General features: G+C 42.1%; 1 protein-coding gene across 1 annotated transcript in view; it reads right to left on the bottom strand.

Moving 5' to 3' along the window:
- The window catches only part of PLCG2 (phospholipase C gamma 2), a 78,976-nt gene that overhangs the window by 27,112 nt on the left and 27,389 nt on the right, over window positions 1-24,475 (bottom strand). The window contains exons 5-16 of the mRNA XM_044433903.1: window positions 20,237-20,321; window positions 18,132-18,215; window positions 16,359-16,402; window positions 15,423-15,495; window positions 13,761-13,862; window positions 12,505-12,623; window positions 12,324-12,409; window positions 11,064-11,184; window positions 9,027-9,195; window positions 3,069-3,173; window positions 2,794-2,883; window positions 1,110-1,288 (exon numbers count right to left, since the gene is read on the bottom strand). Of these exons, the coding sequence (XP_044289838.1) occupies window positions 1,110-1,288; window positions 2,794-2,883; window positions 3,069-3,173; window positions 9,027-9,195; window positions 11,064-11,184; window positions 12,324-12,409; window positions 12,505-12,623; window positions 13,761-13,862; window positions 15,423-15,495; window positions 16,359-16,402; window positions 18,132-18,215; window positions 20,237-20,321 (1,257 nt within the window). The remainder of the gene's footprint in view (window positions 1-1,109; window positions 1,289-2,793; window positions 2,884-3,068; window positions 3,174-9,026; window positions 9,196-11,063; window positions 11,185-12,323; window positions 12,410-12,504; window positions 12,624-13,760; window positions 13,863-15,422; window positions 15,496-16,358; window positions 16,403-18,131; window positions 18,216-20,236; window positions 20,322-24,475) is intronic.

Below are 24,475 nucleotides of genomic sequence, written 5' to 3'. Positions count from 1 at the left end.
CTAAAGTCATATGAAAATACAACTCTAACAGATGCATGGTTAATACTGCATTTTTAGTATTCATGTTAATGCCACACTTAAGTTTGAATCCAACATTTGAAGTGGATTTGCAAACCCTGGTTATGAGGCCAGTAGATTAGTTTCGAAACAGACTTAATGCTACACACCAGTTAGGCAAAGTCAAAATGAGCAAGGGCAGATTCACATGACAGAGGGGAAAGAGGAGGAATGCTGGAGCTCATGGTGCACTCTCACCATGGTTAGGAGAAAAAATTGTGATACAAATTAGCATTGTGGTCTTTTAATTTACTTTAGCCACAAACCATTGTAACACTGCACATGAAACACAATGAAAGAGATTAGATTAGCAGGTTAAAATGTAAAAAAATATTTATACTAGCCACAATGTATATCAAATATGAAAAACTATTAAGTAAATAATACTGGTGGATTAAAAACAAAATAAAAACATCAAGATTCAAGGCAACAAAACCAACCTTATTTTAAAAGCACCTGCCAAACTTTTGCAGACTTTATTTTCACCTGTTTAGATCAAGTATGCAAAATGTAAACTGATCTTTTTAAAGCCAGAATCCTTACAAAAAACAGCCTATGCTTAACAACAAATTTGGTTTTGCTAAATTCATAACTAAGTCGCAACATCTAAGTGATGGCATTTTTTTTTCACTTGTAAAAGAGTGTGCTTAGACAGATGGGGGTAGGGATTAAAACATTGTTTGGGTGTGCACTATAAATGATATTAAACCAGATGGAGTCACATTCAATTTGGTCTCACTGCGACCATGTGGGAATTGCTTGACTGTTACTTTCATTTTTAACATTATTAGTAATTATATTACTACACTGTATTATAATCCTGCCTTTTTCCTTCGCGTGCGGCATCCAAGGCAGCTTTGGTAAGGCATGTGTGAAGTTGCAGAACCTTCTTCTGTCTAAATATGGGTAAGACTACTCCCTCATTCATTTATTTCTGAACGTAAACTCCTTCAATGCCTTAAATGGTTTCCTTTCTAAGAACACAACCCGCACAATTACAAAAATGCAACTAAAGGCTTTTGTGTCGTTGAGGATATTGAACGCTCTGTTACCAGAATGAAAGTGTGTAGTCCTTAGGGAAAGCTTCACTCTCTCTCACTAGGAATGTTCCATCCTTGCCACCCATTTCAGCGCAATACTCCTGGAGCAACCTCTCAGCGGTGTTTCTCCCTTCTTTCATTTTTCCATGGAACCATTTCTCACCACAGTGCAGCTCTGTGCGTTGCATTTCCTGGAATATCGAAAGGAATGATGCCACATTTTTCCATCAGCCATTCCTCTAAGAAGCCAGTACTGAGCTGGGCCTTCACAGTGTTTGTGGGAGACCATCACGTGTCTTTCTGAAGGAGGCGTACCCCAGTTGTCTGGGGAAGAGGAAAGGGCATGGCCAAGAGAAACAGACCAAACCTGCTGGGCACCACGTATCGCTGCTGATCGTGTGTCTTAAAATGGATGCAGCAGTCACTTTAAGGGAGGCAATACACACTACAGCACAACACAAAACTTGTAGCCAGCGAAGGGTAGTGGTTAAGAGGCTGAGTTGTAAACCAGGAAGTTCCTTGTCCAAATCTCACATCAGCCTGCACTCACTAGGCAGTCGGAGCCAACTGAACTCCTTTAACATGGATTTTTTTTGTGTAAACGATCATAAGCCCTCCCGCTCCTTGAGATCAGCAACAGATGCCCTCCTCCGGGAATCCTCTGTGAATGATATTAGGAGGGTGAGTACCCGGAGGAGGGCCTTCTCTGCGGTGGCGCCCCATCTATGGAATGCGCTCCCCAGAGAGGTCCACCTGGCGCCGTCGTTATTTGTTTTTCGGCACCAAGCTAAGACCTTTTTATTTAAAACTTATTTTAATTGCTAAATTATTTGTATTTATAGGATTTTAAATTTTTAGCCGAGATGCACCGGGGGTTTTTAAATAATTTTTTATTGTTATATTGTTATTTATGTATTTTGTTTCTGTTGTGAGCTGCCCCAAGGCTTTGTTGTGATGGGGGCAGCATAAAAATGTTTTAAATAAATAAACAAGATTTTTAATGAATGATGGTAAATAATTTTTTAAAATAAATTAAATGCATCAATTCCAATTAAATACCAACACACTGAACTCTAGGTTAATAATATCCTAATGCTTGATCGTGATCAAATGAAGCATTTTTCTATGTAAAATAAGAACCAGGGAAAAGGTTATCTCTTTACAGATTCTTGGTTTAAGTGTAAGTGTCACCAGACATCCTCTACTGTTTTTTATAATTTCAGACTTCATACCTGCAGGTGGACAACTTCAGGAACTTCCAGCTCCCTCTACAGGCTGCACTTCCACCCCAACACTTCCCCAAAAAAGAAGAAAGGTTTTGTCCAAATTTGTGGTTTATCATGAGAGAGGCTTAGAATAGATGAATTGATCTTTCAAGCAAGCTAAATTTGTCCATTCTAAACCTCCACAGAGATATGCCACCAAATTCCAGCAGTGACCAGTGACTTATTCCTAGTAGGGAAAAATCCGAATGAAAGAAGGTACCATGGGTTGCAATTCCTCTGCTAGAACCAAGGATTGCAAGTAATCTCCAAGATCCTTGTGCACGTGATTTCATCTTGTATGTTACCAGAGGCATCAACTGTTGGATTTTACTGATTAAAAACCAGACTTTTCCTCACAGGCTTTACTAGAGGAAGCACAAAAAGGTCCCTTTAAACACCATAAAACCATACTGTTACTAAAGTTCTACTACCTTGGATGACTCTTCATCAGCATTCTGCTCTATATCATCACTGAATGAAAGTTTTTCATTGGCTACAGCACAGTAATGACGAGTCCATCTCTAGAATGCAAAGGAATAATTACAATATAACAAAAGCAACTGGAAGTTTATACTATGAACAGAATAGAAAAAAAGACGATTACATTCACATAGTATCTCTTTCCTCTGAAGAACAAGTTCTTTAGGATTAATTTCAACTATTTAGGCATCATTGTATGAAACAGTGGAAGAGAAACAATCTTTACCTGATCTATGGTGTCCCACATGTAGAGTTCTCCTTGTTGCTTTTTCTCCTCTTTCTTTTCTTCTGTGTTCACATCTACATCACCTTTGGGGCCCAACTTTTTATGCTAGTATAAAATGAATAAAGCAGTTCTGAAAAATGGAACATTTCAGGTAATTTCTCCAGTGTCTCTTTGTTGAACCTCTGTCTGCCTTGACAGGATAAAAGCATGCCCTGTATGACGGTTACAGCAGACACTGGGTGAAATCTTGTGCACCATGTCCCATCCAACAACTGGCTCCCCTTGTTCTCTCACTTCATTTACCTCTGAAAATAAACAACTTCTGATCTGAAATTGTGACACCACAGGGCAAAGCTGTAAAGTTCAGTGGAACAGTGAAGGACAGCCCAAACTGGGGAACCTCTGGTGCCTAAGGAGGCTCTCCACGGAAAACAGAACATGCTTAGTCTTCTGGCCTTCGACGGAGGGTGAGAGATACCAAAATGGAGTGGAGCAGGGCTGGAGCACTCTTCTACTTATGCTGTCATACACAATGCCCAAATGCAGAGTGACACAGTGCATTTCTATTCAGGTCTTCATCCTTGTGTTCAGTGGGGCTTATTCCTAGATAGGTGTGCATAGGACTACAGTTCTAAACAGTGCGTGCTTTGAACTTTATCTGCTTTCCTCTTTTGTTTCATCATATAATTGCGTATGCTCAGGTTGAAAACAATTTGAGAAGATTTAACATGAAAGTTGCACTACAAATGCAATAAAAATACAGAACAAAGATGCTGTGTGCTTTGATGTGTAGGCATCATCTAAAAGCAAGTGAACTAATCTCCTTCAACAGTATTTTAACCTGCACATAATTCTGACCACCTGAAATGATCTGGGATAATTCAGAAAAGGGAGGCTTTTTGAAAAGCCTCCAAGTTGCCAGACACCATACCCCAAGAAATACTAGCCAGAAAGATAGGGATAGCAGGAAAATATGTAACATAGTAATCATGCCAAAGATGAAGGAAACTTTAAGACCTGTTTCACACCCCACCCCCACAAAGACCACACTTATCCCTTTCTGCTTTGTCTTGGAAACCTCACCACCTTAATATCATTAAGTATCTGCTCCAAAATATCCACCCATCATATGACTGAAAAAGTTTGACAACAGAGTTTTATGCCACTCAGAATTGGAATTTTGTAAAATATACCAACCCCAGCTATTTTGTAAAACAAATACCCTACCTTTTTATTTTCCCAATGTTTTAAGATCTGATTGTTTTAATTGTGGTTTTATCGTCAGTTGAATTTTTAGGATGCTGTGTTTTATTTTATATTTTGTATTGTTAAACCGTCCCAAGACTTCGGTAAGGGATGTTCTAGAAAAGTTTTAAATAATAAAATAGAATCATAGAGCTGGAAGATGCCAATAAGATGCCAAGTCTAGCCCCCTGCTCAGCGCAGGACCTTTTTAAGTTTGCTTGCCTCTTCCTTAAACTGGGGTGCCCAGAACTAGATGCAGTATTCAAGATTATGCATAAGCAGTGTTAAATGGGAAGGAACTAGTATCTTGTGTGGTTTGTAGTGATATTTCTGTTAATGCAGCTCAAAATAGCATTTGCTAAATTGCTAAATCACTGATGAAAATTCAGCTTGTGATCCACAACAATTCCAAGATCCTTCTCACTTGCTGAACCAAGTTTCACACATCTTGTAATTATGCATTTGATTTGTTTTTCCTAGAGGGAGAACTTGGCAGTCGTCCCTCTTAAATTTCATTCTGTTTTCAATCCAGAGTCCCAACTTCTCAAGATCACTTTGAATTTTGTTTCTCCCTTCTAGGGTATTACTTACCAAAGCCAATTTTGTGTCATCTGCCACTGTGGTAAACATTGCCTACACTTCCTCATCCAAATCATTAATTAAAATGTTGACGTACACCGGGCTTTGGACTAAAGTCTGTAGCACCCCACTTGTTCCCTTTCCCCAGTTAGAGAAGGTGCCATTGACAGCATTAGAGTCCAATTCTGTAGCCAACAATGGGCCCACTTGATAGTTGTTCCATCTGGCCCATTTTTAGCTAATCTGCTAATCAGGGTATCATGGGACACTTTGCTGAAGTGAAGGTATATTATGTCTACAGTATTCTTACAGTCCATGAGGGGAGTTACCCAATCAGAAAAATATTCATCTGGCTGCATACCATATTCCATAGGAGCTACACAACTGCATTCCTTGCTGCTTTACCCAGTTACTTCATGAAGAATTTTCTCCCTTAATACAGTTCCCAAATTTTAAGAATGAGTGGAGATGCTCTCTTGATGGTGCCAAATTTGCCAGAATTCAATATAGAGCAATCTGAAGGAGGGCTCTGATACAGATTTCCAGACTATGAAATGTGTTTCCACTCAATATACAGCGGTACCTCGGATCACGAACTTAATCCGTTCCAGGACTCTGATCATAACCCAAAATGGTTGTGAGCCAAGTTAAATTTCCCCATAAGGTTCAATGTAAATGAGGTTAATCCGTTCTGTAACCATTTTTTAAATCAGAAAAATGTGAAGTAAAGTGACAACAACAAAGACCGCGGCCATCCCCCCTCCTGCCCCAAGCACAAGCGTGGCCATCTCCCTGCCCCCCCCCCAGCACGACCGAGATCGCACCTGTCATCCCTGCAGGCGCCCGTCATCCCGGCACACTAGGGGGTGGGGGGGGGAGACAGGTATGATTGCGGGCACACTGGGGGAGGGAGAGATGGGCGCAAACGGTGCGCTGGGGGTGGGGAGATGGCTGCAATCGCAGTTCCGTTCATGCAGGGAAAGACAAGCGGAATCTCGGACATCTCCCCTGAGGCTCTGCTTTGCCGCTCCCATCTTTCCTGCAGCAGTGCACCTCTGATCAGGCACCCCTTCCCTGCACGAAAGCAACTGGTATCGTCGCCTTCTCCCCACTTGGGGGAAGAGGGGAGATGGCTGTGATCTTGGTAGCCACCCAAAGTGGTGTTCGTGACCCAAGTCAAAATTTTTCAGAAATGTGTTCGTGACCCGATTTGTTCGTGAACCAAGGCGTTCGTGAGCCGAGGTACCACTGTATAGGCAGCACCAACTCTGACATTCTAAAGACTTATTTGTTTGCCCGGGTTGTGACTGAATTTCTCCTTTTTTCTCATGCTAGTATCATGTAATCTTTTACTTGTTATTGTTCTCCCTGTTTATGTTCTTCTAAAAAAGAAAATCAACAGTGTATTACTTTACTGTGTTCCACTGCTTGTATCCCAGTTTGGGGTTAATTTATAATGAAAAGAAGGTAAAAAATATTTAAATAAATTTAGATAGATACTGCCTTTCCATTGACAGAACAAGACACAAAAAGGTGTGGTCCTTTGCACAGAGGGTGTTTCAGGCAATCTGTTTTCCCCTCTGTCAACCACATCTCAGGAAACCAGTGTAAATAGCATTAGCAGCAGTAACAGAAAGGTAGCCTCATGAATAGTTGTTGAATCTGGCATGGAAAACACTGCCCCCTGCTTGCCTCAGTTCTTTGCCTGTCATAGCTATTCAACAATTAAAAACGTCTGAGAAACTTTGTTTCAAAATACTGCTGGTGGACAATCACCAGTTTTTAAAACCACCTTGGCTAGATGGTGACCTATTCCTGATCACAATTCAAAGGTGTGCACCTTTATTATGTAGGTGTATAGCTTGTGCCCCTACAGATGTTTTGGCTTGCCATTCCTGTTATCCCTCACCACAGGCTATGATCATTAGGATTCATGGGAGTTTCAGTCCTCCAGATGTTTGGGCCGGTATCTTGCCCGCTGCTGTCTAAAGCTCTATTCATCTTAGGTTGTGACTGTATCTGAAGGGCCACCTGGTCACACATGAACACACTCACAGATATTCCTCCAGGATCTGGGGCCCTTTACCTTTAAAGTTAGGCAGGTGAAGACCAGAGAAAAGGTTCTTCCCCAAGACAGCCTGTTACTGATCCAGGGCTTTTCAAATACTGTTTAAATGGGGCAGCAGCTAGAGTTGTGACTACATCAAAATGGAAAGCAGAAGACTGCCCAATTAAAGAAAGCTAGAAAAATAAGCTAGCTGAATATGCAGTAATGACAAAACTAGCTAGTTATATAAATAAAAGACTGGCTGAAGAATTCAATGATAAATTATTTTATTAATAACAAAATAGAGCATGTATGACTATCAGTTATAATTTTAATACAATTGCTATGCTGTTTAAAATTAATTTAAAAGGAATGGAAAGTAAGTTAGCATTAAGAATTATAAATTAGAATAATTGTTCTATGAGTTTCAATTAAGTACTAATTAATTTAACTGAGTCTAGAAGAGATAGCAACTACTGATTTTTGGTGAAAATTTTTGATCTTGATATTAATTGTAATATTTGTGTAAGATACAAATACATACTTTTACTATATCCTACCTTTTTATGAAAATAATTAAATACTGTTTAAATTGTTTTATCTTTGCTCATATATCTTTATTGGACTGACGTTATCATCGTTAACATTGTTTTAAGGTGCATTCCTAGGCAAGTTTAGGCTGCAGATGGGGCTAAGGTATGGTGATACTTGTAGGTTTTGTTTTTGTCAGAACTTGCCTACAATTGTAAGACTTATCTTCAGCCCACCCTGGACAGTACTGATGGAAGGGATATAAAATTATTTATTTATTTATTTAAAAATTTATATGCCATCCTATTTGCAAAAAAGCCTCAGGACGGCTTACAATATAAAATATAACATAAATAAATTCCCGACCCACACTGGCTGCAGTTAAAAACATATGATGCCTAACAAAGCTTCACAAAATGTATTTCTGGATCAAGACCTCTCCCCTAAAACATTACAGGAAATGGTGCGTTTGCTGTGGCCAATTTCGGGCTGCTGTGGTCCCCCAGGATGGAAGGTCCTTGAAATACAGGCACTCTAGCTGGGTATCTGTACAATGTGCAAAAAGTGCTTAATGAACAGCTCCTGTGTTTATGCAGACAAAGCAACTCAAGCTTCAATGTAGACATTCAAAAGGCAAGCTTCCTTTGCAGCTCTGCTCTTCCTGGATTTGTTAAAGAGTAATACATGTCTGCCAACATTAGCCCTGTCTTGCAAAGTGAGCCAAGCCAAGAGGAAGTCCATGGATGCTCCTGGAGCACCAAGTGGGCAACCAGCAACCTTCCACATCAGAAGCGGCTGCAGGAAGCAGGAAAGGAGAGTTGTGAGCTGGCCCACCAGCCTCCTTTCCCAGCAACCAACCTTCTTCCTCAGTCACTGCTGCCGGCGGTGGTGCTGGCAGCACGTAGGGGAAAGGGATGCTGTGGACTGGCGTGCCAGCTGCCATTCGCAGCAGCCAAACCTCCCCACACTTGCTGCTGCCAGTCGTAGTGGCATGTGGAGGAAAGGGGCCTGGGAGCAGGAGTGCCAACCCCCATCCCTGAGAACCAGTCCTCTTCTCTGTTCACTGCTGCCAGCGGCAGCAGGCACAGGAAAGGGGCACCGCGTGTACAGTGTGTGGGGCTCTATTTGCGGGCAAGGCCCCACAAACACTAGGTGCACTTGCCATGAATTCGGTCTCGGGGCCAGTGCAAGTGGACTGGAGTTCAGAGAGCTGAGCCCAACACATTTCCACCCCCAAACATGTTCTTCACACATTCCTAATTAGGTGTTCATGCAAAAGGGAACTCCGCCTTCTAAGAAGTGTCCTGGCTGAAAAGCTACCTTCTGTCTTCATCAAGTTTAAGGCTACAGGAATCAAGGCAAACTGTGAAATATTACCACTCTACAGGACACTTCCTCAACTCTGGATGGTGACTCCTGGCAGACTGCAGGAGTGCAGTTACGGATCCTAGCCAAAAGTGCAAGAACCTGCTATCAGAACTACCCCAATAAGACAAGAGACACCAGAATTCCCAATACCAATAGTTTGGTGATTTTCTTCACCAAACTAAACTTGCCTTGATGATGAACTTTTCTTTCAGCTGAGTTGGTGATGGCAGCTGATCAGCACTAGCTTCGATGGGCTTCATTAGAAGCTGATCCCCAAAGACCTCTCTGAACACTTTGGCAATATATCGCTGCTGCTCCACACTGCAGTGCTCCTCAATTGACAAAATCACGGGGTACCTGCAGAAAAGAAAGCACAGATGGTGACAAGAGCAAGGCTGAAACAGGCAAGAGGTCCATCTACTCCAGCACCCTTCTTCCCAGAGTGACCAGTCTAGTGCCTCTGGGAAGCTCACACAGAGAAAAGGAAGCGGCGGACTATCATGATGCCACCTGTCCCCCCTGAAAGCAGGCACACTGCCTCTGACCATGGAGGCTCCATATATCCTCGCGATTAAAAGACAAATTAAGCCATAATGACAAACTATGGTACATTTAGAAGAATGAGCCATATCAAAGCCTGGGGTCATAGTTTAAGATTAACTCCCAAAATTATAATAGAGTTCAGATAACCAGGCAAGCTGCAGTTAATCTAAAACAGAGGCTAAAGCCCCCAGTCCAGGGAGGGATGCATGTGAACCTGGGGTAAGTTCATTTTCACAATATTAACCTACAAAACAGCCCTATGACAGAACCGTCTTTCACAAATTTGTCTCACTCTTCTTTACAGCTTCCTAAGACAGAAGCTAGCAGCACACCCTCTGACAATGTATTCTATAAAGTAGTTGCATATTGTAGGAAGAAGGTCTTTGTTTTGTTTGTCCTGAATCTACTCCATGGGTGTCAAAGAGTTCTAATTACAGAATTGAAAAGGAAGGTTTAAGGCCCTCCAGTCAGTCCATCCCCTTCCTCAGTGCAGAAGTGCTGTGCGACAAGTAGGAGGAGTACATTGTCCAGCTTCTGCTTAAGTACCTACAGCTACCTGCCTAGATTACCAGTTTTGCTGTCGTCTTAATGTTCAAGAAATATGTCTCCCGGTAACTTAAGCCTGTAATTTTGTATCTTACAGTCTTGGATGATAAGAACAGTTTGTCTATTCCTTTTGTGTGGCAACCCTTTAGGTACTTGAAAAGTGCTACATATCCCCTTTTAGTCTTCACTTCTCAGGACTAAACACATGCAGTTCCTTCAGTCTTTCCTCATAGGACTTAATTTCTAGTCCCCAGTTTATAATGACATGAAAGACAACCTGCCAGCAAGCATTATTGTAAACACCTCTCTTCTTTGAAAAGACAGAAATACTTTAGCCTTTCTGTTAAGGAAAGGGGAGATCTAGGAGGTGTGTATCTGGGAACTGGTCAGTTTAAGATGAAAAATATCACGGGTCCTCAAACTACGGCCCTTGGGACGGATCTGGCCCGCCATGGCCTTCCACCCGGCCAGCGCCGCCGTTCCCCGTGCACGGGCGGGGAGGTGGTGGCTGTCTCTGAGCGAGTGAGCCGCTGCTTGGAGATGATCTCCGAGTGAGTGAGCAAGTCGCCGCCTGCCTCCCGTACACGCATGCTCGCTGCTGCCTCGCAGCACGCGCAGGGGTGGTGGTGGCTCGCTCGCTCGCTCGGAGAGGGTTTTGGACTTGCTGGGAAATGTCTGAGCAAGCGAGCCGCCGCTGCACATGCCAGACGGCACCTCACCGGCCCGCTCCCCCAGGCACCCCCACCTCACCGGCCCGCGACAGTCACCACAGTCTTTCAACTGGCCCTCTATTCAAAACTCCATTTTCAAAGCCATGAACCTTTTCATCAGCTGCTGACCCAATATTACATCCAGTACATGAGGCACTTTTAGCAAATCAGCACTCACACCAGGACAGCCTTTGGCTCATATTGAATTCAGCACCAGGATTTGTGGGGAAAATCAATACCGCCTAACCTGGAATAATAAATAATATAATTCCTTAGCCCCTTGACATGTCTGGAGGTTTTAAAAACAAAGAAGGGAATATGGTTAAGGAAGATGACATCTCTGTCTTTAGAGCAGTAAATCAAGCACAAAATTGTTCTTTCGTCTTACAAAAACCATTTTCCTTTTAAAAAAGAATGAATACGTACTCAGATGTAACAAACGCATGTTCCTTGATTGCCTGCACAACATCATCAAATTTAATTTTTGTTGTCCGTGTCCATCCATGATAAATGATGGGCTTCCCATCAGGACCATCCCAGCAATCCACTGGCATATGTAATAAAGAAAACAGAGAATGCAATATTCAAGTATTGATAGTCTGTTTCCAGCACTTCAGGGTGTTTGATTCGAATTACATGAGTGGCAAAAATGAAGTATTACAAGCAGACACACTTATGGACCAGGAAGTTTAGAAGGAAATACAGTTCTTCAGACATTAAGGAAGCAGATGTTACATATCTTTAAAGAGAAATTATGATTGATTCTCACCTATTTCTGTGTACTAGAAAGACATCTTGATAGTGAGTATGCATACAGATGTGGCGTTTTTATTCCTTTTATTTGAAAAGGGAAAGGAGGGCTCTCCTATTTGAATAAGAAAGCTTGGTAGTTCCAGAAATGGAATACCAGTTGCTGTAGTTGTCTCCTTGATTATTTGGTTTATTTTTTACAGTTGTACTTGAACCCTTGTTTCTGCATAGTTCCTAACTGGCCAGACCCTTTCCTGGTATATTAGATGATAATACAAGGACTTGTAAACATTCTCAGCTACACGTGGTTACTATAAATACAAGCAGCCCTCAAGTTACAAATGTCTCAGTTATAAGCAATGCATACTTATGAACAAACTGCCATAAAACCTATTAATTAAAAAAATATATACTGCAGAAAATCATCATCACCACCATAGGGAGATAGGAAGCGAAAGGGGAGAAAAGGAAGGCCTCCAAAGCATCACCACAGAGAGAGAAAAAGCAAAAGGGTAGAGAGGGAGGCCTCCAAGGCATGCCTTCCTGCCCTGTCCATCCAGAGAGGGAAATCTCTCTGGCACTGCCTTATTGCAAGGAAGGCACTGGTAAGTTTGGGTGGGAGGATGGGGAGAAATATTCCTTCTTGTCTCCTAACCCACACAAATTGGAGGGCTGACTACACATGATTCAACATACATGCAAATTTGACTTCAAGACAAATTTACGTTTTCTCAGGAACAGAACTCATTCATAACCCAGGGACTGCCTGTACTTAAGTCCCTAGTTAGTTGAGGTTACCAGGAAAAATGAGAAGATATACCAAATAAGAACAGAATGATTCTAGAATTTTCTTTCAATAGGACCACTGTCACCTAATAGGTATACTTCAAATTCTCACCATCTGGACTTCACTGTGCATTCAAAAGGGGTACTCACACTCAATGCAACGGCATCCCATTCGAAGGCATCTAATATAAGCTTCTGCAGAAGATTCACTACGAAGCTGGTCTCCTGTGAGGTATCTAGGCCACAAAACAAACAAAGATATAATACAGTTTTCCACATCATCAAGGATGACAATCAAGCCTTTTTTCATTTTGTTTTTTAACCAACTTACGTATTATGTGAAGAAGAAATCCAGTAATGGGACAAAGGGTTATTCATGTCCTGAGGGTCAACTGAATCATATTTGTCATCCCAGATACTGTTTTCTTTTGAAAAAAGGTAAGTAAGGAACTGACACATACAAAAAGAAGAGAAAGAAAAAAATGTAAATCCAATTTAATCATGAGGAAACCTGTTCTTCTCAACAAGAATCATAACAGAACGAGGGATAGAAAATCAACTAAACTATCAGTCTCCCACTACTGGCAACCTCAACATTTTCCTTTTTTGTTCAGGGATTTGCTGCTGTTCTCATTTTCACAGAAAAGGGAAGAGAGGTTTTCTTAATCTCTGCATGACACACTACAGCTACCAACATTACCTCTACTGTGTAACTTTCATATGTCCTTCCTTTCATCTAACCACCTTTTACTTGTGCAGGCTAATTAGAAGTTCTGATTTTATCTTACTGGTACGGGTTCTGTACTCTGCAATGCTCTGTTGGCTTTATTGCTTTAATGAGATGACTGTTGCTTTAAATTGTTAAACCAGAATGGTCAGCCACTCCAAAAACTCTTTAAGAGTGGAAGAGTTAAATTATAGATTGCAAAATTTCTATCAAACTTGGGACTTTTTTTATTATTGGCTAGAGAAATGGGACTTTGCATAGATTTAAATATGTTTCCAAGTTATCATAAATGGGAAAAAAAAATGTAGAGGCTGACCCAGCAGGCCTGATGTTTTTGATGATTGATGTTGTTTTTAGTTTCTTTGTTTTTAGGATTATAATTTTGAATAAAACTTATCATAAAAAATATTATAGATTGCAAAGAGATGAGGCAAAAGCCGTAACTTCTTGCTGTTGTCATTACGCATCATCAAGTCATCTCTAATTTACAGCAACCCTATGAACAAAAGCCCCCAAAAATGTCCTATCCGTGACAGTCCTGCTCAGCTCTTGTCAACCCAGGGTTGTGGATTCTTGACGTAGTCACAACTTACATCGGGGGGGGGGGGCGCGGGGATAAGCCTATTAAGGGCTGCACATCATAAAAGATAGTACTTCAGGATTATGGAGTCTCCAAATACAAGCTGCAGAGCAACAACAGTGGGAAAGAGCTGCTGCCTTTGTGAACTACTCGTGGGTTTTCCAAACAGATTTGGTTTGCCACTGACAAAAACAGGATACTAGACTAATCAGCCCTCGGTACTCGTCTTATGAAAGAAATGTTGCAAAAAATACAGTATAAGAAAGCAACATTATTTTACCTCATCAACATAGAGAAATGGTTCATCAGTTTCTCTCATAGTGTCATCAATAAATTTAGACATCCATTCTCTTACTTTATTAAGATCCTGTGCCCAAGATTCCTGAAATGCCAAAAATGTACAGCTGTACTTCAAGCTCACAAATATTCATCTCCATAGTTGATATAATTGAAAATATTTTACAAAAACAAGTTTACTTTCCACTAGAGTTAGCGGTATAGTCCCATAATTATTCTAGTGATTCAACCAATGAATTCATTTAAAATACATAGACAAAACAGGTACATCCACATATTTAGAGTAGTTTAGAAAATGTTTACATCAACTGGTTATCCGAATTAATGGCAATCTGCTTTTCCATTTATACCCAATTTGCTTATACATGGCAAGCAACTGGCTGCAGTAAAATATCTTTCAAAGCACCTTTGACCCTGGGCATGTCAACACTGCCCTCACATATGGCCATCTACAATGTGAAGTGGATTTATATTTAAGTTAACACAATACAATATGAAACTTAGCTCAAAGAACCAACTAACTCTGCTTTCCAATTATGAAGAAATTAAGTGACTTGAAGTAAAATTATTTCACTCTGAGGTAATAAGAGTATTTCAAGAAAGAGTGATAGGGAAGGAAACATTAACTTCATACAGGGAAATTCATGGGACCACAGCAAACATATTAAATCAGATATACGTATAACCTAACATTCAGCAGTATCTTTTAAATATATGGTTAATGTACGATAGTAGCCTATCAATTAATCCTAGGCACATTGATAATATATTCTGAAATGGGCATCAAATAATGTTTTCTATAAAATGCATAGAAACAACTACTAAAGAGTCCATGCTTTCATCATTTCTTTTGTATGCAAGTCTGGGGAAGCATTCTTCAGACAAAATTACCAAGACTGGGCAAGATCCAAGGAATCCATTATTTAAATGGAAAACAGTCTTATTCATGCATTGAGTAATTGGGCACCCCTAATTTCTGCCAGTTCTTCCCTCCAGTAGCACCTTCTTTTGTCACATCCTTATCATTCTAGAGCAGTATTCTAGAATGGAGAACCAGTGTGGCGTAGTGGTTAAGAGCATGGGACTGGGACTCAGACGAGGATCTGGGTTCTAGTCCCCGCTCAGCCATGGAGCCAACTGGGTGACTTTGGGCCAGTCACAGACTCTCAGCCCAACCTACCTCACAGGGTTGTCGTTGTGGGGATAAGATGGAGGAGGAAATGTAAGCTGCCTTGAGCCCTTTGTAGGAAAAAGGCAGGATATAAATCGCAATATAAATAAATATATTCTGAAATCTGACACTATCCAGGACCTCAGTTCCCATAACTCAGCCATCAACCCTAGTGGATGGAATTATGGAAGCTGCAGTCCACACAGCTGGAGGGCTGTAGGCTGGGGAAGACCATTCCGTAGCATCTCCCAACCCCTAGGAGACACAAGGACTGCACCAGGAAGAAAGCAGAAAAGACAGTGAACCGGCAGTACTCTGCTCGTGCTTTTCTGGATCAAATCCACATTACATCACTCTCTCATGCATACCTTCCTGAGCCTTGCTGGAGTTCTGCTTTGTTATCATCACGTTCACACAGCACCCCAGGGCTGAAGCTCCAGGGCAGCTCTCAAAACTGTAATAGGAATATCTCACCTGTTGTTCATGTATCAAAAATCTCTGAAAGTCATGCAAATGCACCGCTGAAGCATCTGGACGGTCTGTGTTTCTGCAACAAAGGAAGCATGGATAAGAACCATTATTACATGTCATCAGTGAAGCTGACACAGAAGCATACAAATACACCATCACAATACCAAGATTGGTATATGGGGGAAAAGGCACCCTATGAAAGCAAAGTCTGACTACCATGTGCTGTCTTCAAGCTGTAGAAAGTTTGGCTAAGTAGGCGTGAGTGTAAGGAAGTAACTAATGGAGCTCCTTAGAAGACACCAAAATATAACATCATCTTGGGAAAGGGCTTAAGAATGACATTTTTATTTAAAATAAGAAACACTAGCAATTGACCTTCTTTTGTATCCCTTTCCTTTTTCAAGTCATTCTTGGTTCTGGGGCGAAGGATAAGAAAGCAGGCAGAATGATTCGTTTGGAGGGGGAATCCCTATGCAAAATTCGCCCTTTTTCCATTTCAGCATTCACTGAGCAGTTCAACTCTTTAAGTTTAACACTAATCCTAGTTACTTTAATCCTTTGGCTAGGATTTACAAAGAAAAAAAGTTTCTGGCTGTGAATTGTACTTGTGGCCATTGTTTAGTCTTTGACAAAGACAAAGAATACTAACTTCTTCCACAAAAGCTCTATAGATACAATCAAAATCAAACTTTACACTGGATACAATTTTCACTTGCAGACTGCTGATAAAATTCATTCAACTATATATTAATTACATAATAAAAACATAACTCACACATCACTTTATATCAAGAATTCTGGCTGAGTAAGGCACAATATGAACAAGTTGGATACTGTTACATGCACTCTATTAACTTGTCTTACTGACTGATATATATGCAAACTGCAGTTTCCAAAACATGGCATCCCAAGTTTCATATGCAATAGCAGACTTCTTACCCTAAAAAAAACACAGTGGAATCCTTCTTGAATTCATCGAGAATCTGTGAGGGAAAAGATGACACAGCATGTAACTTACTACAGAATAATTACTGCTGTAAAAAAGAATGCATGATGCCAGCCATGTGATCTGCAACAATTCCAAGATCTTTCCTACTGTTATTATTGCTAAGCAAAGTACCCCACATATTGGAACTGTGCATTAGGTTCTCTTTTCCTACGTGTAGAACTTGGGATTTATCCCTATTAAATTTAATTCTGTTGTTTTCAGCTTATACTCCAACTTATAAGGATTATTCTGAATGCTGTTTCTGTCTTCCAGGGAAATTAGCTATCCCACTCTGTTTTGTATCATCCACAAGTTAGATCACCATTCCCTGAACCTCCTCATCCAAACCATTAACAGAAATATTGAAGAACACTGGCCTCAGAACTGAACCTTGCGGTACCCCACTTACCTGTCCCCAGTTTGAACAGGCACCATTAATAAGCACTCTTTGAGTCTGATTCTGTAATCAACTGTGGATCCACCAGATAATTATTTCACCTAGTCTAATTAGTTTGTTGATCAGAATGCCATGGGGCACTTGGGCAAAGTCTTTGCTGAAGACATGATAGATTATATTTACAGCATTCCCACAAGTCCACATAGGAAGTTACCCTATCAAAACATGAGATGAGATTAGTCTGACAAGACTTGTTCTTGATAAATCCATGCAAGTTTCTAGTAATTACTGCACCATCTTCAAGATGCTTACAGTCTACTTATAATGATCACCATCTATTACCTCTCTTATCTGTTCCAGAATTTTCCCAGGAACTGATGTCAGATCCACTGGTCTAGTTCCCAGGATCCCCCTTTCTGCCATTTTTAAAGAGAAGGACATTAGCCCTCCTCCAGTCATCAGGCACTCCACCTGTCCTCCATGATTTCTCCAAGACAACAGACAGTGGTTCTGAGAGTTCTTCTGCCAGTTGCTTTATTAAGCAAGGATGCAGTTAATCAGGCCCTGAAGATTTGAATTCACTCAATGAAATTAGGTGTTTTTTTGGCCATGTGTTTATTAGCCTCAAGCTCTCATTTCTTTTAGGGAGTCACAGACCCGCTTTTGGGAGAAGACTGAGCCAAAGTAGAAATTGAACACTTTCACCTGCCTTTGTCATCTGTTATCAACTTGCCCTCCTCACTGAAAACTGAACCACCATTGCTTTTATCTGTCTTCTACTGTGAGCATACCTGAAATAAACTTTTTTGTTGCTGCTTTTATGGTCCCTTGCTAGCCTTAGCTCATCCTCAGTTTTGACTTTCCTGATTTCATTCCTGCACTTTGTGCCACCTGTCAGTACTCGTATTTTGTCTAATCCAAGGCATACCTGGGTAAGTCCATAGCTCATCACAACACACATGGGTTTCAGTCCTACACCACAAGGACTCTCCACCAAGTCTGCTCTTCTTTTCTTTTTGCTCAACTGACTTCTTGCCTCTTGCTCCGTTGCACAAGGTTCTCCTGTAATTCTTCCTCTGTGGGCTGTCCTCCAGTTCCAGGTTTGGACCCAAGGGCCTTATTGTCCCCTTCCAAGTCCACTATTCTATGATATTATGACCCCTAAACTTCTGAATCAATAAAACTACAAGAAAGAATCTAAGGTGAACAAAGGAGAATGGAAGGTTTGCATTCTAACAAACCACTGCTCATGTTAAAACAGACAGATTTATGGACTAAGAAAAAGTAATTTTTCCTCATTTATATGCAATAGGAGTGAAACAGTTACCAATTTCTGTTGCTCAAACATAATTTTCTTGTAGAACAGATGAAATTGCTCAAAGCTAAGCTCTTCTTTAACAGCGTTTATTTCCTGTTTTAAAAAAAGCAAACAATAGGCAGTTTGATTTTCTCCACAAGCAATGAATACACAAATAACTCAGCAATAAGATGTACACTCATTTAACTGACCTAATTACCTATATGAAGAACAAAGAAAATATGAACTATATGAGATATTTATTTATTTAAAACGTTTTTACCCCATCCATTGCGAAACACACCTCAGGACGGCTTACCAAGGTTAAAATGGTAATATAATGATACAATAAAGCAGTAATTAAAACATTAAGTAATAAGCACAGCATAACAACCACTTTCAAAAACTAAAGAAGAGGAGGAAAGGAAGAAAAAAGAAGGAAAATAAAAAAGAAAATGTGACTGTGATCAGATCTTAAAATATCTAAAATCCTTAATTATTAATATGATACTTTAGATACTTCTATACAAGTTAAACGGCAAACCATAATGCATTCAGATTACAGGAAGCCAATCCAGTCTCAATGCTGTATTTAGTTACCTGGCTTTTTCAGTCTCATTTTCTTGAGCTGAACATTTTTCTGCTCAACTCAAAAAGTTGATAAACTCTGAAAAGTGTTACCCTTGATCTTAGTTAAGGCTCCACAGTCTGAATATATTAAGTATGGAGCAAATGAAGGTCAATGGGTCAGGGAAATGTAAAGTATCGCTTGTGTAAAGTATTGCTTGAACTGACAGATAATCTATAGGTGGGGTGGAGAACTTCAGGCCTACAAGGTTACCTAACCCTAAACCTTCTGGAATCGCAATCTCATTCTTCAAGGTCCTCCATTTCCCCTTAATACTGATTATTTGCTTGTTTTCCAGCTTAGCACACTGTTTTTCTTCATTCAGCAAAGTTGAAGTAACTTTCCTATGGCTTAGTTACTGATTGTAGAAGCTTCAAGCTACAATATTCTGATTTATTTGTTTATTTGGTGTGTCTGACTTCACCCCTTTTGGCTTCAGCCCTACCCACTACTGGAATAAGACCTCCAAGAGCTTCTCCAAAATTGCACTTGGTTCTTTAGGTAAAATAACCCCCCCCCCAAAAATGTAAAAACAATTAACATTGTGCAGTGTACTAAAATCAAACATTTGAAGAGGAGTGGTAAACAGAAGCTTTAAAAGTACAAAAGCAACAATGGGACTAAAAGCTCTTGAGCTCCATAGCTCAATCTCCAAAGACACCATTATCATGCATTGCACTTATATCCCATCTTTCTTCTTGCAGGGAACCCAAGGTGGCTTCCAAAGCTCTCCTCTTCTCCATCTTATCTTCACAATACCAACTCTGTGAGGTAGGTTATGCTGAGAGCCAGTCACTGGACCAAAGTCACCCGGGGGTTTCATGGCTGGGTGGGGACCAGATCCCAGCTCTCCTGTGTCTCAGTCCAGCACAGATATACAAACTGCATGAAAATACTGGGGACACAGCCTGTTCAGGGCAGGAAGTTGTCTCTAAGTCTGGCTCTGCACCAGTATTCTCAAACTGACAGGGGGTGAAAAGCCTTCATGTCTTATTTCCCTCATACAAATGGGAAATATCTTCAGGTAGTGAGAACAGTGCACAGACACTAGGTGCTGCCCACTGGACACATCAGTCAGGGGAGGAAATTGGACTTGAGACACACCTCCTGGGGTCTGTATCCCTGCAATCACATCCTCTCCCTGGAAATCCTTTTTGCACCAAAGGCAGGGCCGCTCCTTTGCCACCACAAGGGTCTCAAAGGGAGGAAAGCCTGTGCTTCAAGGATGGGCATTCTTAGCCCTGCTAGTCCAAAGAGCGGGCCACCCTTTTCACAGGTCCCCACCGGGATTCATTATCCAGAAAGATGAAGGGCAGCTAGTCTGGAAAAAGTAACCAGCACCAAATACCAGTGGAGGGGAAAACCTTTATCGCCGCAATGACATGCCAATTTTTATTTTTCAGTGTATTCATGCATGCAACAAGCATGACGACAGCTGTGACAGTTGATAAGAGGAAGATGTTATCTATGCACATCCAAGATTTGAAAACAGTCAACTCATACTTACTGCAAACTTATCTTTCAGGAACTTTACACTGCTCACTTTAAAGTTCACTGATGGAAGCACCGTCTTTAGTTCTCTAAGGCTGATGCTGGAAGCAGGAAAACGGGAAATGTTTAGCAGCAGCATTCATGCGGCAAAACTACCTATCACAAGGATTGCATTCCAGCAACATGCAAGTTACAGTTAATGGCCTGAAATATATCTGGAGGGGGTGGGCGACCACTTCTTTCCAGTCTGCACATACTAGAAAGAAGCATCCACAGTTCTGTGGCAGAGCATATACTTTAAATGTGAAAAGATGCAGGTTCAGCCTTTGGCAGCTCCAGCTGAAAGGGTATGAAGAAATATCATGAAGAGCTTCCACCTAAATAGACAGTATGAGGCTGGAGGGACAATTAGTCAGATTCAACATAACACAGCTTTGTAAAAGTATTCATCCCACTTTGACTTTTCCACATTTTGTTGTGCTACTACCTGGAACTGAAATGGATTTAATTGGCACTGTTACCACTTGATGTACACAAGACACTCAAAACCATGAAGCTGCAAAGTATTTTTATTGTGTCACAAAAACAAACAAGCAAGCAAACTGGCATTTGTTGTTCACATAAGCATTTACCCGCTTTGCTATGACATGTCTAAATATCTTCTGGTATAATCATCAGCCTCCAGAAGTCACAGATGTAGCGTAAGTAGTTGATGGAGTCTACCTGCATGCAATTCCAGTGCCATGTTATCTCAGATTAAATTCAACTGTTCCTGGAAAGTCTCAGATTTTGTTGGAGGGCATATATAAACAAAGAAGACAAATGAAGACAAAGACCAACTCCAGGATAAAGTTGTGAAGAAGCACCACAATCAGGATTGGGTTATTTAGTGTACAAGCAGAAAGAACATGGCTCTGTAGAGAAGACCACCTACCAAAACTCAGTGACTGGGTAAGGATGGCATTGGTCAAAGAAGCAACCAAGAGGCCAGTGTTAACTCTGAAAGAACTGAGATGGAAAAACACATCCAGGGCACAACTACTACTCAGATGCTCCACAAAGCCTTATGGAATGGTAGCAAGAAGAAAGCTAATGCTTAAACAAACCCATCTCAAATTTCACTTGAGAGTTCATAAAGTGGCATGTGGGAGACATTTGCAAAATTTTTCTGTGGTCTGATGAGAAAGGTCTTCATGGGGGAAAGACAGGATTTTCCTAAGTTTATACACAGCTCCAACTCAGTGAATAAAATGCAGGTAGTCTTGATAGAACACAGTGGGTCTCACTTAAATGGTGCCACATCAGTTGGCCAGGTAGGGGTAAACCTGGACCTCATAGGCATATGTGGGCACAGACTACTGTCATGCACTTCATGAAGACCCTTGGGGCTATGGGCAGTCCTAATAACAAAACTGAAAAGCCTCTCCTCCCCTCTGGAAAAAGACGAAATGCTTGTTCAAGGTCTCTATGGAAATGTGGAATGATGTGCCCTTTAAATCGATGGAGGGGCGACAATCATCTTCTTCCAAGAAAGGCAGAACATTCTGCAGCATGACGATACAGAATTTCTTTGGTGTGACGAAGGCGTTGGTGTCTCTGGCATCCAGGACTGGTCAAAGCTCCGAACTCCAGTACCATAAAATATCTGGAGTAGAAGCCATCTTTGAATTGGAAAGGAGGGACCTATTCTACTGTTGTTGTTCAGTCGCAATGTCATTTCTGACTCTTCATGAGCCCATGGACAACATTCCTGCAGGTTCTCCTATCCTCCACCATCCCTCGGAATAAACCCAACCTCACACCCACCTCTCCAGTGAATCCATCCGGCCACCTCAACCTCTGCCATCCCCTCCTCCTTTTGCCTTCAATCATTCCCAGCATCAGGGTCTTCTCCAGTGAGTAGTTCCTTCTCATTAGATAGCCAAAGTATTTGAGCTTCAGCTTCAGTATTTATCCTTCTAAAGAACAGCCAGGGGTGATTTCCTGTTGCATAGTCCCCTTCAAAAGCAAAGAGCCTACTTCTGTAATTAAAGTTGTAGATGGAGCTGCCTTGCAATTCCGAGAGGCGAGAGGGCATCAAACTCAATCTGGTATCCCTGTGCTTCAATAAATAGAACCCAGGGGTCCAGTGTTATTGTTCCCCAAACAGGAAAGAAGAAAGGTGTTGGCCAGAGGCTGAAGTGCGCAAAGAGGGGCAAGTCCAAGGAGTCAGTCATAAATGGTGCCTGTCCACATCAGAACACCTGAACTCCTGGTATCTAGAGGTAGTATCCATGCACCCTCAGGCAGCTGTCAAGCTGCGTGGTCTGTTTGTGCCAGTGGTAGATAGGCAAGGCTGACTGGGACGGAACCATGTAGAGGATGGTATGGTCTCAACAATAGTGGATGGTTAAGTCCCATCATCTGGGTGGTTGCCCTCACTTTCTGAACCAAGTCCACCTGCTCATCCATCTTTGCACTGAAGAGCCCATCCCCATTGAATGACAGATCTTCAATCCAGGAACAGCCCTCCTATCATAGACCAGAACAGAAAAGTTATGCACGCTTTCTCAATATCACTGTTCCAATCATCACCTTTGCTCTGCAGTTGGCTTGGTACTAGCTGTATGAATCTGCTAGTGGGAGAGGTGTGAAAAACCCTGACCAACTCTCTCTGGTCACAGAGGAAACGGATCTTAACCAAAGAAAGAGCTGATAGCAGGCCATGGTAGCCTAGTGGTTTGCTACCTTGAGCCTCACAGCAGAAGACAAGTAGCTGCACCTCCCCACCACGTCCGGGTGGCAGCGCACCCCGCTGACCTGTGTGAAATGTTCCCAGTGTGACCTTCCCTGAGCAGTCTTGATGACTGCTGTGCCATCTGCAGGAGTGTTGGCAGGAACAGTATAGCAACTGGGACTGACATCTCTGTTTAGACCATGTCAAATACAGGGCCCCTTGTTCTCTCTGTTGTTTACTGTGTCCAGGCCTAGAGATGGGGGCATTTGGATGATGGCCAGTTTTCTTATGGAGATGCTGGGTTCTGGGTTCCCACAGCTGGTTCAGGAGATTAGAGACACAGAGCCAGTGATGATAATGAAGCCATATCATATGCATCATCCTCCAGTCCAGATGGTGGAGACTAGTCTTAGTCCTGAGAATACAGGGCCAAGTGATGATGATTGTTGCACTGCTATGAAAGAGGTGGTGGTATGGTCCAGGGATGGTTCCCAAAGGGGCTGAGACCAAGCAGCTGGCAGTGGGAACCTAGGTGGTAGTGAAGAAGGCATCCAAATGCAGTGTTTCCATGTAGGTGCTCCCACCCTCCAAAATAAGGCTTGTGATGGAGTTCTCATAAGTGCTGAGGATCACTGAAGGTTTCTTGATCCTGATAGAGTTTGTAGAATCCTCTGTATGTCAGAGCAATGGACCATTCCAAGCACCTCTCCCAGTCCAAGAGAGGACAGCAAAAGTAGTGTTGACGGTAGTTGGATTTGATGCAGGCTGGCTCCACCTGAACTGGTGAGATGGCACCTGACAGTGCAATCCCAAGGCTGAAGAAGGGGAATGGGCATGTGACGATGCATTCTGGATCCCTCCTCTTAACATCAAAGAAACCAGTTCCTAGCTCATCACCACAGAGACGGATTCAAGAATGGTTAGTACTGATGGGGGTTGCGATGTCGAATCCAAGTGGCAGGTTCTCAAATGTCACTTGTGGCCCTTTGATTTAGCAGCTTCCACCAGTGGCAACTTTGTCCCTCTTTGCCAACTTCCTGACCTTGGAACCTCAGGTGACCACACAGGCACCAGCACTGTGGACAGGCCCATATGAGAGGCATGACCAAAGCATGTGGAGTTGAGTGAGGCTGCAGCCTATGAGGAACAACACCTGGCAGGAGCCCGCGCCCGCGCCCGAGAACCGCGCTGCGCCCGAAGACCGCGCGAAGACCGCGCCGCGCCGCCGATTCCGCCGCTACCTGACTGCCCTGCCACGCCCCTGCACACGTGGCAGGCGTGCCCGGGCGGGGTGGGGCGTCGGGCGGCCGACGTTATGTTCACATGACTCCAGTCCTCCGTCAGCTTCACTGGCTTCCCATTGAAGTCCGGGCCCAATTCAAGGTGTTGGTGATGACCTATAAAGCCCTAAACGGCTTGGGTCCTGGTTACCTGAAGGAGCGCTTACGTCCATATTTGCCCAGTCGCCCCCTGAGATCGGCGGGAGAGGCCCTTCTCCGAGTAGCCACCCTCCTAATTTCTCTCACGGAGGGCTCCCGG

Source organism: Varanus komodoensis, unplaced genomic scaffold, assembly GCF_004798865.1.
Source record: "Varanus komodoensis strain SLA01 unplaced genomic scaffold, ASM479886v1 scaffold27, whole genome shotgun sequence".
In the NCBI taxonomy this organism is placed as follows: Eukaryota; Metazoa; Chordata; class Lepidosauria; order Squamata; family Varanidae; genus Varanus; species Varanus komodoensis.
Note: the sequence above shows the minus strand (reverse complement) of the source record. Positions and strands in the feature narration are given on the sequence as shown.